Source organism: Choloepus didactylus, chromosome 1 (genome assembly GCF_015220235.1).
Source record: "Choloepus didactylus isolate mChoDid1 chromosome 1, mChoDid1.pri, whole genome shotgun sequence".
NCBI classification, from domain to species: domain Eukaryota; kingdom Metazoa; phylum Chordata; class Mammalia; order Pilosa; family Megalonychidae; genus Choloepus; species Choloepus didactylus.
The window spans coordinates 90,209,537-90,223,148 of record NC_051307.1 but is presented as its reverse complement, the minus strand read 5'-3'; the positions used below and the strand labels follow the sequence as shown (position 1 = coordinate 90,223,148).

The 13,612-nt window shown below is 44.8% G+C and overlaps 1 protein-coding gene and 1 non-coding gene across 3 annotated transcripts in view; one reads left to right on the top strand and one right to left on the bottom strand.

Moving 5' to 3' along the window:
- Nucleotides 1–3,534, top strand: part of ADCY5 (adenylate cyclase 5) — a 152,605-nt gene extending 149,071 nt beyond the window's left edge. For both annotated transcript variants that reach the window (XM_037837024.1, XM_037837015.1), the window contains exon 21: nucleotides 1,232–3,534. In XM_037837024.1, the coding sequence (XP_037692952.1) occupies nucleotides 1,232–1,360 (129 nt within the window). In that variant the 3' untranslated portion in view covers nucleotides 1,361–3,534. The remainder of the gene's footprint in view (nucleotides 1–1,231) is intronic.
- On the bottom strand, nucleotides 342–473 carry LOC119510630. The gene has a single exon (XR_005211987.1). It is a non-coding gene; the product is annotated as a small nucleolar RNA SNORA31 (small nucleolar RNA).
- Nucleotides 3,535–13,612: the final 10,078 nt, after the last annotated feature.

Genomic DNA, 13,612 nt, shown 5'->3' with positions numbered 1-13,612 from the left:
GAGGGGAGAGGGATGTGGCTTTAGAGCTTCTCACCCACCCATGAAGACCACCTCAGACAGGTATGGGACTCTGTCAGCACACACTGCAGAAACCCAGCACCTCACATTCACACAGGGCTTTACCGGTCACAAAACTCAGTTAATGACAAAGCGCAGTCACCTCTCAGCAGCCCACCCGGCGATTCCTGTGTCCTTCCTCCCTAGGCCCATAAGGCCAGGCTGCTCCCGGACATGCACCAGCTGTGCCGTGGGGGTGGCTGGGGTATGGGAGCTCTGACTATACTCAGAAATGGTTCCTTTTTTTTTTTTTTAAATTTCCCCCTCCCCATGTTTTTAGAATTTCCTATATTCCCCCATTCAATATTGGCTGCCACAATCAGGCAGACAGAAAGTGCAAGGACCATTTTTTCTTGCATCTGTAGTGGAAACCTTAGCAGCAGACATTAACGGCTCCAGGTCTGTCAGAGATGCATCAGAAATGATTCTGGAGTTTTTTTTTTGTGGGGCCTTTGTCTGAACTGCTTCTCCCTCCACCGTTGCTACAGTGGAGTGCAATTAACAAAGCCACCTGTGAGTTCTTCTTTGTTCCAAAAGCTAAAGCAGAGACAGACAACACAACCTGGAACTGAATCCAGGCTCTGCCATTTGTGAGCTGTCTAACCTCAGGCCAGCACATTAGGTTTCTGAGCCCGAGGACAACAGGAGTACTTTCTCCACAGAAAGATTAAAGGAGATAAGCAATGATTCTCGAACCTATCTGTGGGGTGAAAAACCAGTTTTTAAAAATATTTCTGATCTGTCATGGACTGACACTTTTTTGAAATACACTGCTTACATACTTGGCTATTCCAGCAATGTCAGACTGCTGCAAAAGTTTCTGAGCACACTCAGTTTCCACACTTACCTTATTAGAGAGATAACAGTCTGTGGTCTGCAGTCTGCAGGGCACACTCGGACTAGCACTGAAATAGCACACAAGGCACCTGTCACAGTGCTTTCTCAGAGAAGGGGCTGAGAACAGCAGCCGTCAGCATTCTCATCACTGATAGGTGCTTCCATAGATGAGCCGCTGTCAGTCCCCAAAGCCCCCACGGTGAAGGAGCTGCCCAGCCCCCTCTGTGGTGGGGCAGGGGCAGGGGCAGCCTGTGGGCGGCCGCAGGGTGGTTCTGCCCCAACAGCAGGCTCCTGGCTCAGGTCACCTTGGTGTCTCCTCTCTCCTCTGCCTCCTCAGGTCACCACAGACATGTACCAGGTGCTGGCCGCCAACACATACCAGCTGGAGTGCCGGGGTGTGGTCAAGGTCAAGGGCAAAGGCGAGATGATGACCTACTTCCTCAATGGGGGGCCACCGCTCAGTTAGCAGCTGCCGGTCGAAGATGCCAGGCAGCCTGGCCTCCAAGCAACAGAAATGGCCTCTTTGTGTGCCGGGTGGGCAGGTGGGAAGCTTGTGCTCCAGCCCACGTGACCGTGCCAGTGAGAGTTTCCACTTTGACTCCAGAAGCAGATTCTGCCTTGCCTGGTGGGCAGTGGCCTCCATCACAGGCCCTGGGGTGCCGGCGTCCTGCAAGCACCAAGCTGACCAAAGATGTCTCCCCCTGTAGAAGACAGACACTCGATCTGAAGCTCGAGTTTTCTAATGGGTGCTGCTGCACGGGTGGAGAGGAGCTGCTGGGGTGTTTATCAGCGTGTTGCAGCCCAGCAAATGATGGCAGGACCTTAGGTGGGTGGGTGTTACTCTGGTCTGGGGGTTCTAGGGGCCCCAAGGGTTCTGCTTTTCTGGGTGAACCTTTAAAATTCAGACAGAGGCCGCGACCCATGCTCCATGGAGGGGGCTCTCTAGCAGCAGTGCTGTCTCTGGGACTGTAGCCGTCGTCACCACCCCCCTCCCAGACCTTCACACACAGTGTCCCTTTGAGAGAAGCAGAACTAATTGCAAGGGGGAGGCAAGAGGACTCCCAGCAAGGAGTGGTGGTTCTGAGAAAAAGAATATTTATTAAATAAAACAAAAAAAGTTTTCTGTGCCCTTCTTTAGACTATGCTAGTTGTATGCGTGTAAAGAGACACACAGCAAATGAAGAACAAACACGTCAGCAGGATTCCATGGGGAGGAGAGGGTGCGGATACCCACTTGTCTTTTTTGTATTTTTTATTTTGTATTATTGAAAACCTTGGAGATCTAACATATACCAAATTCTATATTTTGTAAATTCTCTATATTAGAAAACAGCTGTGCACAGCAGGGCGTTTGTGCTCATTTGTCCTGTACATATGTATGTCGGTACAGGTGTGTGTGTGTTTATGTGTTTATGCTGTGGAGTTGCTCTCAGGCAGGATGCCTGTTTCCCTCACTTCAGATTTGGCAGTTTTTGGTTCTCCCTGATACAGCCAGAGCAGTGGGTGTGCCCTTTCAGGGTCCCATAAGAAGTGCATAAACATATTATCCCCTTTCTCTTTCACTCACATACCACTAACCCTAAGCAAAATGCAATTGGAATGATAAGAAGAAAACAAAAAGCTCTTCCCCATCCCAGGCCAAGTTCGAGGCACAGGAAGTAGCCCTAACCTGGCCTCCAGAGGCAGCTCCTGCTCTCTGGGGCCCTCTGCTGGGCATGCGGGGGTCTAAGGAGGCCTGGCCCTGCCCGGCTTTCTCGGTTGGCTCTCTCGGGAAATGATCCCTCAGCACTGGATGCAATGTGCAGCCCTCAGGTTCAAGGAAGGGGCAGTGGCCTTGCCCTCCACCTGCAGTCCAGGACAGAGGAACAAGTGGAGCCCAGCTGAGAAGTCCGTGCAGCCAAGCTAATAGAAATTTTGTTTGGTTCAGTTTTTGTTTTGGGGTAAGGGGCAGTTAAATATATCATGCAGAAGAATTCTTTTTTATGGCCTATGAGGGAGGTGATTTACTAACAGGTATATTCAGACAAAATCCTTAAGGCTTGCACCCAGATCTTTTCATTGCTTCTCAGGGCAGAATTATTGTCACCTCCAAAAAGAGCTTAAAGGAGGTGAGGTGGCAGCTATCTGCCAGCTGCTGAAACATCACTTTGATGCCCAACTGGACACTAGCTCCTGCCCCCCCTCTCCACACCCCAACTCCTACCCCGATCTGAATGCAGCCCCGAAAAGAAAGCATAGGAACCTAAAACTGCCAAGCCTGAGTGAGTCCCGTGCTTTTGCTGCACTCAGTTCCGCGTTGCTCCTCTTGCAGTCTTTGCAAGGGGCTGGCTTTCCCCCACTGTGTTGTTCTCAAGCCCCCTGCCCCTCCACCTTGATGTCAGTGGTGTTGCGTTTCTGTTTTGCTTCCAACTTGAGTGAAGTGTGTACCGAGTTCACCCCCATGCCTGCCTCCCCAGCCTCGTGGGGCCGGCCCTCCCCTTCCCAGCAGTGTCTGTTGACGTGCAGTGCTAGCTCTTCATTCCCTCCAAGGGGTGTGCACTCTTTTTATTCCTGCTCTTGCAAACACGGATACGATTATGATTTCCCATGGAAATTGAAGTCTATTTAAATAATTTAACTATTAAACACTTTCACTGGTAATGTGTCGTGGTTTGATTTGTGGCTGGGGCCAGGGGCCCTGGTCCTAAGAACAGTGTACTCAGCCTTTCGTGGGTACTGGGGGAGGGAGCCTCAGAGCGTGCCCCCGACTGGGGGAACAGCACATTGCTCGAGGGCCAGGCACACACATTATACCACATGGGGGCGCTGTCCCTTTTGTGTTTCCTGCGTTGAGAGGCGTTGTACTCTTTTTTTAAAAATGAGTTTCGAGGCTCTGGGACTCAGGTTTCCCATCTTGGCATGCTATGTTTATGGCCATCATAGACACTTTGCCAAAGATTTAGATCCAGTTCCTTACCAGCATAATGAATAAATGGAATTTTGTTTATTTTCTCAGATGACAATCCTACAACCTCTGGCCATTCAGAGGGACAGTAGCTTGCTAACCAGTGTCCCATGCTATACCCTTCAGCAAGATATTGTGCTGCTGGGGAGCAAGCACAAATTAGTCCCTGTTGTGGAAGAACTTGGGGATGGGCAGAGTGGGGTGGGCTTGGGGAGGGTTGGTAGCTTGAGAAAGATACCTGAAGATTCTGATGTGATCACACAACTCCCACCCCGCTCTCTTAAAAACCTGGTCTAGTGGAAGAGACAGCCAGCCAGACATGACAAGACTCTTTAGGCTGCAGACAGCAGATGCTGTCACAAGCAAACAAGATGGACTTATTGGATAGATACAGGAGCATCTCATAGAATCCAAGCAGTTGGCCATCCAGACCTGGGTAGGAGTGGACATTTCCAGGTGCCTCATTACAAAGGGGTTTTCCTTCTGGAACTGTGGTTCCCAGACCTGAGCAATTAGAGTTACTAAAGAACTTAAAAACAAATGCAGGTTCTCAGGTCTCACCTCCAGAGACTGATTCAGCAGGACTGGGAATTGAAAAGCTTCCAATATGACACTGATGACCAGCCACTTTTGGGAACCGCAGCGGTACAGCCCTACCATTTACAAGCTTCCACCCTCCACCCCCTCCACCCCAGTCTCTCCCACAGATTCTCAAGAGAAACTGATACATCCATCCATCTCTGGCTCAACCCCCTATGGCTGGGGCCAAGCTATATGGAGGAAGTCTGGCTGCTGAGGGCCTACCTCTGTGTGTGGACAGTGGAGGAGAGAGTGGGTGGCTCAATTCTCAGAAGAGAAGCTAATCTGGGTTTCTAAGGAGTTCCAGAATTTCAGCAGGAGGAGGAGCTGGAGGCACAGCAGGAGGGCCCCTTTTCAGCAGTCCCTGTCTGCTGCCCCCACTGAATGCAGAGTTATATTTGGGTTCAGGAAATAAAAACCAGAGGGGCTTGGGCAAATTAAGTGTAACACAGGTATAAATGAAGGAACCAGTGAGAAAGACTTCCCTGAAAGAATGGCCACATGGGGACACATGGCAGCCCTGAGTATAGGCAGGCCTCCTGTTCCAAAGAAAATGGGCACCATCATGGTTTCAAATGTGCATAATGCAAGATGCACTTTTATACAGCTAGAAGTTTGAGAAATTCAAGCGGGGGGTGGTGATGGGAGGGTACATCAATTAGAAAAGAAGACCAATTGGTCAGGAAGGTCAAACTGGAGGGGCTGATTGGTCTAATGGGAACCTCAACTCCTGAAAAACTCCCATCCTATTATGGCTAGGAAGACTAGACCCTCAAGCAGACCTGATGAACCCACCCCCCACCCCTCTGCCCACACACACAGTGCACACAAGTACATCAAAGGACGGTAACTCAAAACCTTCATAAATTTCCTTTCTCTGTCTTCATTGAGCTAATCCCAGAGGACATATTTGCTTCTCCCTTATAAGGTTATATATATATATATATTTTTTTTTTTACCAAAAGCCTACCCATACCTAGAATGCTAATCACCAAAACTTTCATTAGAAAAGACGCCACTGACATGTGGGGTGCATTTAAACACCACCTCAATGCTTACTCACAGCAAGCACCTCTAAAACCAAAACCCAGGCAGATGTCAGCCAACATGGTGATGATCTGACTGCAGTGTGGCATTAGCAACAAATTAAGAAGGCACAGTGAATCTTGGTGCATCTGGGAAGCTGAAGCTAAAATTCACCAGGTATCAAGGTTGCTTTAAGACTTTCAAAGCTATAAATACATTTACAAAACTTTTTCAAAAGCATCACCTCAGCAGCATATAGTTATAAATGATGCCCAGATGCCCAGAGGAAAAAGCACCCGTATTTTCCATAATACTGCAATCTGGCTGCGTTGCTAATCCTAGAAAATGAGCTGCTCAGAGCCTGAAAAAAATGCTGAGTCCATATCATCATCACACAGCAGGAAGCATTCTTGGGCACTGGGATACAATGTTTCAAAGTAGTGAAGAGCAGTCTCACTATCCCCTCAACAAAAGAGCTACACTGGCAGGGAAAAACACTCCCTGAAAACCTGCAGCTTTTGAATTTTTCTAAATCAAAAGAACTCCGTGCTAAAGAGAACAAGTAGGGTACAGGTAATCTTCAGGGGGAAAGGGAACTGAGAGCCTAGGTCATCCTGACCATGCCGAGCTCCACCAGAAAGCCCACCATCCCTTGGTGCAGGCGGGAGAAGGACGGGTGGAAGGGCCGGGGTTACTGACGATGTAGGGGCGAGGCAAGGGGCCTAAGCAGAGAGGACAGAGAACAGTACCTTCCTCCATTTGGATGAACTTCAGGGTGTATAAAGAGCTTCCACATACAATTTTACTCATGCCTTTCCCCAGGAGGAGGCAGTAGGAGAAAGGATGGAGATATCCTCTGAGGGTGCTCTGATTCCCACAGGCTCTTCTGTCCAGTCTGCCATAAGGCTGGGTACGGACTATCTTGGCAGGAACAGAGGGCTTGCCACTCCTCAAGGTTGACAAGACATGAAATGAGATCCAATTACTATAGTGCGCTTTTCTTCTGGATTTTTAAAAAAAGTCCATTGGTGGTTTTTCCTCTGTCTCAATATGAAAAATATGGTATTTATGGAGCGCTTGCCTTTCGGTCCTTCCCACCTGCACAGTCACTGCTTTACACGACAGACCCAAGAACAAAGCTGACTGAGGGCGTCGGTATAGCTGGTCTTTGAGGGCTCTTTCTCATCTGGCATTCTCTGATTCTAAATATTTGTGTAGATTTCTATCCAACCTTTAAGTGCCAGACCACATGTACGGCCCAAGCATAAATACAATCGAATAAGATTTTAAGATTTTAAAGCCAAAGAAACAGAAACAAATGAGATGAAAGCATTGTGCCAAGGGGGATATGTGGGAAGATCACCTTCAAACCAATCAGAAACAGCCCTTGCATTGTCTGCCTCCAGACACCAAACCAGCAGCCGTGCATGAAAGCAAGGCCAGGGGTCCTTTCTCATCAAGGGCTCCGATCCATGGCATGGGGAGATGTGGGGGGAGGTTGGTTTAGGTTCATAGAGCAAGCAGAGGTCCCGAAAGACAAAGGGAAGGGGAGAAACACCATAGAGAAGGGAAAGAATTCATCTAGGGTTGAGGGTAAAGTAGGCAGGCATCCTGTCCATTGGGGACTTCCAACCCCCAAACCTCACCTGCCCATCAGTTTCCAGAGCTGTCACCCCCACCCCTGTCTTGGTGGGAGCAAATTCAACCCCAGGGTCCCTTTCATATTGCTGGTCTATTAGGTCCATGAATTTAAGGAATTTTCACTGGAATCCATTAGGGGACGTCACTGCTATTTTTTTGCTCAGCCAATTTCTAACATGCACCTACCTGGAATCTCTACTTTGTCAGCGTCTCCGGTTATCCTTAGACTATTTTTCCAATTTTGCACATTTTGCTTCTCCACTTTGACTTTGCTATAGTGGCACTCCCCTCCTGGCTCACATAGGTTGTTTTCTTGTGTTGGGTGGCTGCTTTGCTTTACATTAATCTTTCTAAAGCCATGTTGCTTTTGTGCTTTTTAAGAGTGCTGATCAGCTCTCACATCCCCAGGATCTGTATGATATCACAGGTTGACTGGCTGCTGGCTGCCTCCCCCACCCCTGCCTTCCCACACGCACACATGCACTCACGGGGCCTCCGGCAGACACTAATGCTGGGCCCTTCCAGAGGGGTGGGCACTAGGGCAGTTGCTATCCATCAGATCAAATTAGAATGTAGAAAATGAAGTGTGATTGACACCAAATGCTGATGCCACACGGGACAAGGAGGGGCTCCCAGAAGTACCATCCTCATTCAACAGTGCTGCAGTCCCTGGAGAGCTCAGCCTACCCCATCCAAGTTGCATGATACTGGACAACTTTCCTCAGATACCTGTTTACTTTCCTCAGAAGGATTTTGTTAAGCTTAGATAACATTCAGTATGAAAAGCACCTGGTACACAGCAGTTACTTGGCAAGTTTGAGTCCCCTCAATTCCCTTCTCACTTAGATTGCACCCTGCTCCCACCCCGTCCCGTTCCCCTCTCAGAAATCTGCACATAAGAGACCCCCAGTGCAGAGCACCTGCCTGGCAGATATTTCAACAGGATCATCACTTAATTGGTGATTTCTGAAAAGCTATGTGCAATAATTATTACATTGGAGAGTGGTTGCAATTTAAAGGACTTCTTACCTTTAAAATAATTTTAACACCAAAAACAGAGACATTATGGTAGCCAACACTTTCATAGCATTCGCTATGTGCCAGGCTCTGTTCTATGTGCTTCACATGTATTGACCCAATTAATCCCTCCACAATGCTTTGTTGAAAGGTACTATTATTATTTCCATTTTGCATATGAGCAAACTGAGGCAGAGAGGTTAGGTGATTTACCTGAGGTCACAATGCTAGGAGAAGGGAGAGCTGGGAGTCTGGTGGGAGTCTGGCTCCAGAATCCAAACTCCTAATTGCTGTTTTATACTGCAAATAGTTACCTCTTATTTTTTGTTTAATATTTTCAGATAGAGGGACCACTTTCAACAGAATTGTCATGAAACTTCAACTTAAAGAACCGATCCATTACGGCCTTCAGCTAGGAAAAGTATGTAACACATGAATCACCAATGAAACTTCAACATTCGATATCCAGAATTATCAATTCATGAGTTAGTTTTACTATAAATAATAAAATGTATACCTTCTTGCCCTAACATCTAAGACACACTTAAGTTTCACAGTTCTTAGCCATCTGTCCTATGCCATCCTTATAAATGTAGAAACTTTAGGAAACTATTTTATTCAGTCTAGGACATCTATACTTCAGAAGTTAGACCTCTTAAATCCAAAATACATTTCATCATATTTCCAAGTTATCTAACAATATTAAATACAGTTAAGAGCATGGGTTCTGAGTAAGATAGCTCTGGATTTGAATCCTGGTGCCACCATTTGGGTTAGACTGTGACTGTGGTCAACTTGCTTAACTTCTTTAGGCCTCAGGTGCTTCAGCTATAAAATAGCCCTCATACAAAGCTTTCTGGGAGGATGACTATACTTGGCCATTTCCCCTTTCCATGTCTGCTTCATCTGTGCTCACTGTGCTGTATCAGCAAGAGCCCACCTGCTTCCACTAAGTAATACGCATACTCACACTTAAGAATTTGCTTTCTGAGAGACACTGTGGCACCGATGAATGAGCACCGACTTTTGAATCATTTTAACCTAAATCCCAGGTTTGTATTCCACATCCACCACTTACTATTATGATACCATACAAAGGACAAGTTCCTTGACTTCTATGAGTCTTTCTCCTCAACTGAAAATGAAAGAGTGCCCCCCTCACCAGCTATCACAGGGTTATCTATGTAGGAGGACCTAGTGCTGGTCCACAAAAGTGCTCAATGGCAGTATTATATCATTATAGTCTTAGGCACGGAGGAATTCAAAGTGCAAGGGCAAAATACCATTTGTTTGCCTTTAGGTGAGGTCCTCAACAACGCACCACAAAGAAAAGTATTGGCACAAAGTAGGCAAGTAACCAAGGCAGAGCTGGGAAGGGGCTGCCAGGACCAAATGAGAAATGGAATGTGTGAATCCTGTTTCCTGTTGCCAGATGGAGCCTGCATATGCTTTCTGCTGGGTGACGCTTGCATTATGGTGCTATGGGATGCAGGGAGAAAAGGGCAAATGTGAACCGTGGGTGAGGCTGGGCTGAAAATACCGTTTGTTGCTAAGGAAACCTGCGGTACTATTCCTAAGGCTAGGTTCTTGATTTCAGGAACTCTCTGAGAAGTAGGCCCGTTGTCTCCTTGAATATCTGAAAGCCCCTAATTGTGTTGAGAGTATTTGTCACACTCCAGCACTGCCAATGCAGAAGAAAATTGTATGCACACATGTTAACACCACGCACTGTTAACAAGCAAAGAGGATACAAACCACATGGCTTCCAACCACGCAGCATTTCAATGTTAATTGTGATTTCACCTACTAAACAAAGCAACCTAGAAAGCTTGGCCACTCAAGAAAGAGATGTTACAAGAGTGGTAGCCACAGATACTGCTTCTCTTTGAAAAGATCAATGCTCAAACAGGAGGCTGCAATCTGCCAGCATTCAACAGCAGCTGTAGAAAATTGATGAAGATAAGCCGACACCTCTACTCCTAATAAATAATACTAGAAGAGTTAGATTCTCAGCTGACAGAGCCCTTACACACAAACTCATTCATAATCTTCGGAGTTGGAGGGTTTCTTTTATTAACTTGTAACCAGGTTCTTACCAAAGCCAATTTAAACCAAGAATCAGGTTTGATTTTACCACAGCATTTTTTAGTTAAAGACTCCATTTCCTTAGAGATAACAAAGCAGAAAAACACAAAGAAGCCTTGACCACAGACAAAAGAATGAGACCTGACAAATGACCTATAATTTGTGGTAAGGATGAATGTTCAATTTGGGCTGAATAGTAACTGCTTTTGAAGCAAGTTATTTGTTCTTTTACCACACACTTCACTATAGCGCTTTTTTAAAAAATTAGGACTATAAGAGGTTTATTAGGAGTAACATGAATGAAATACAGAAGGAGAGGGGGCAGGAAAATCCTTCATATCTTAATGTAGATCTGAAGCCTTTTCTAAGATTATAGTAGCCACAGCCTGCTGACCACAGCTGAAGGTCCTCTTCAAATGTCAAAATGATTGTTCAAATGGTGGAGATGGAGGCAGTGGCTGAAGCCCAAGAGGCCCCCAGGGTGTTGGAGGTGGCCCACAGCTCAGCTTTGGTGTTAGAGGGCCTCCCATGGGGTAATGCATGTAGGGTGATCCAGGGAAAGGAGAGGGCCCTTTTGCAGCCATATTAACCTCTCTGTGGGGGGTTCTGCTTGTCAGGTCTTCCAAGCATTGGTGTCCCAATGCTGAAACCCCTCTTATGACTTATTTTGGGCCATTTCCTATCAAGTCCTTGTTGTTTACATTCTGACATCTCTCATTATACCAGGTAGCTTGTGTACTATGAATGATATCACCCAGCATTTCATTCCTCCCTTCACGGGTTTTGATGTTAACTTTGAATTTATGTATCAGACAATATTATTGTACCCCTTCATTTCTTGTACACATTCCTTTGATTGATTGATCTATAAATATATCTTCGATTTGTCCAACATGAGACGGACACCTGTGAGGGGGAGGGGCAGGGCCTGGCAGGTTCTGGGATGTGGATAGGGACCAGGATGTATGGCCAGAAGCAAGGTTGCAGCATGAGTGAAAGGGGAGGGGGCAGATGCTCTTGGGTTCCTAGAAGGGGGTGGGGGTGGGAGGGTAGGGTGAGATGTTAGGGGAACGGGTGCAGGGGACAGGGAGAGGCAGAGGAGGGTAGACCATACTGGAGAGAGGTCTATAGCTCTTTTAAAGTGAACAAAAAGTCTGTTAAAATAGTAACCAGAAGAACGGTAAAGACACACATGCAAGCACACATGCTCACATTTTGTCCCCTGGAAATCCAAAAGATCAAAGTAGGTCCTTGAGTTACTTAGTAATCCTTTTAGATTAAAGACCAAACAATAGGCTTCTTGGGGGGCACCCAGCCTCAGGAAGAGGGACTTCTGTGACATGAAGGTTAAAGGTCACATGACAAATCTCTGGTCTAAGCCTTGATAAATCAGGAGTCTAATGGGATTCCATACAGAATATAACAGAAACAGACTACGTATTTCTCCAGACTAGATACCACTGTGAAAAGTACCATGTTTAAAGCAAAATAAACATGCTAATCCAGGTACAGCACATCCATTTTATATGTTATAAAACTCCAAAATTAGGTAAAGATTCTCCACGTCACAAAGCATTTGTCTCAAATGTATATGAAAGCTTTAACCAGATACTTGTTTTTAGCTTAGGATAAGAATTCCCTATCCTTCCTTATGGGAACAAAATCCTTTTTGAACCACAAAAACCAAAACCCAAACCGCTCTGAAATGCAAACCTTTGTAAGCTGGTACAAGTTAAAGATCAAAGGCACAATCATAATACGCAAATGTATTGAGGATTTTGTTCATTCAAAGAACACTCAAGTGAGAACATTTTTGCCAAAATTCATCAAGAAAAAGTCTCCACTAAGAAACAGGTACACTTTTGACTTAGAGAAATTCATAACTTGTCTTCTATCTAGCCTTGGTTGCCAGGAAGTTCCAGAGTCAAATTTTACATCCATAACAGCAATCTGTTAACCCTTCCTTCCATTTTCATTGATCTTCTTTTACTCCCCTTTCTTTTCATATTTCATTAACATCATTCTATATGTCTTTTCTTGGTATGCTGCTTCAAATTCTTTTGTGTAAATACAGATAAGTACAGACCAAAAAAGTGAGCAAATAACTGCAATTACTTTGGGGATGTAAATGAAAGTTATCAGTAAAATATGAAAGCAGAAAAAGGGGATGTTTCATCTAGAGCTAAGATAATGTAACATCTCTAACAAATTCAGCAGAGAATATTTTAACGAGAAAGCAGTATTTCAGAACTACCTAAAGATAAAATATGACTTGATTTGACAGCAGCAGGCCTGAACTCACTGAAGCCCTCAATCTTTGATTTTACCTAAGAACAGATACATTTCCTGAATATAATCTTGATCGCCTTCATTACTTTCCATGCTAGGAGATAAGAAGTTGCATGTGCTCAGCTGTATTAATATCGGTATACCTTTGTTTCTTCCCCCATGAGGGCTAATATTGCTTTCACTACACTGCAAAGGAATTTTGATGAGGTAAATGCAGACTTCCTCTTAGAAGTAGAAGTGCATACACATGCAAGATAATAGTATCATACACATCAGAGGCTTAAGGGATCCTTTCTTAAAAATTTAAGGACTTTTCTACATCCATGGCAAAAATTTCTCTTTCCAAATTCAGTTTCTTTAGCAATCAGATGATAGAGGCAGGGAAGCTATATAAACACTTAGCGATGCAGACACCAAATAATGAAAGCATTTCTATACATAAAAAATTATTTATACCTATTTTCATTTTTTTACATTAAGATGTAAACATCTCCTTATCCAAAACAGCTGGTAAACAAACAAACAAACCAAAAACAAAATTAAGCCTTTAAAAATAGCTGGTGAGGAGTTTCCAAGTGTTCTTGCTGAATGGTTCCAAATACTAAACATAATTTATCGATACAAAGATACGGAGGTAGCCCCTGAACCAAACTGGTGAGAGAGCTAAAATATATCAATATATGGCAAAATCACAATTAACCAGAATGTTCCAACTTCCCGGTTAACTGATTATTTACAAGAAAACTCTTTTTCTTTTTTGTTTTATTCATTAGTTTAGAAAACCTTTCCAAAATGAACCACTACACTTTCCTGGCTCAGTAACTACATAATGCCAATCATAATTCGATGTTGTTTTGATGATTTAGGATCATGTAATGCCTTAGGTATCTCTCAGAATATAAGTAATTTCTGTGTGGTCTTGGTAGAGGCAGAAATTGGAGTGAATTGGAGTTTCCTGTTTTTAATAAATCCCTGATATCATAAATTTTTTTCCTTTTGCCTCATTCTTCTAAAAGGAAAGTACAGCAAAATGGTTCTAATTAAGCAAAATTTTACAGTTCTGTACATACCCACATATACTGGTTCAGGCAAACAAGGCAGTTCATTGATAACTTCCCCCTCTGGACTATTTCTTCC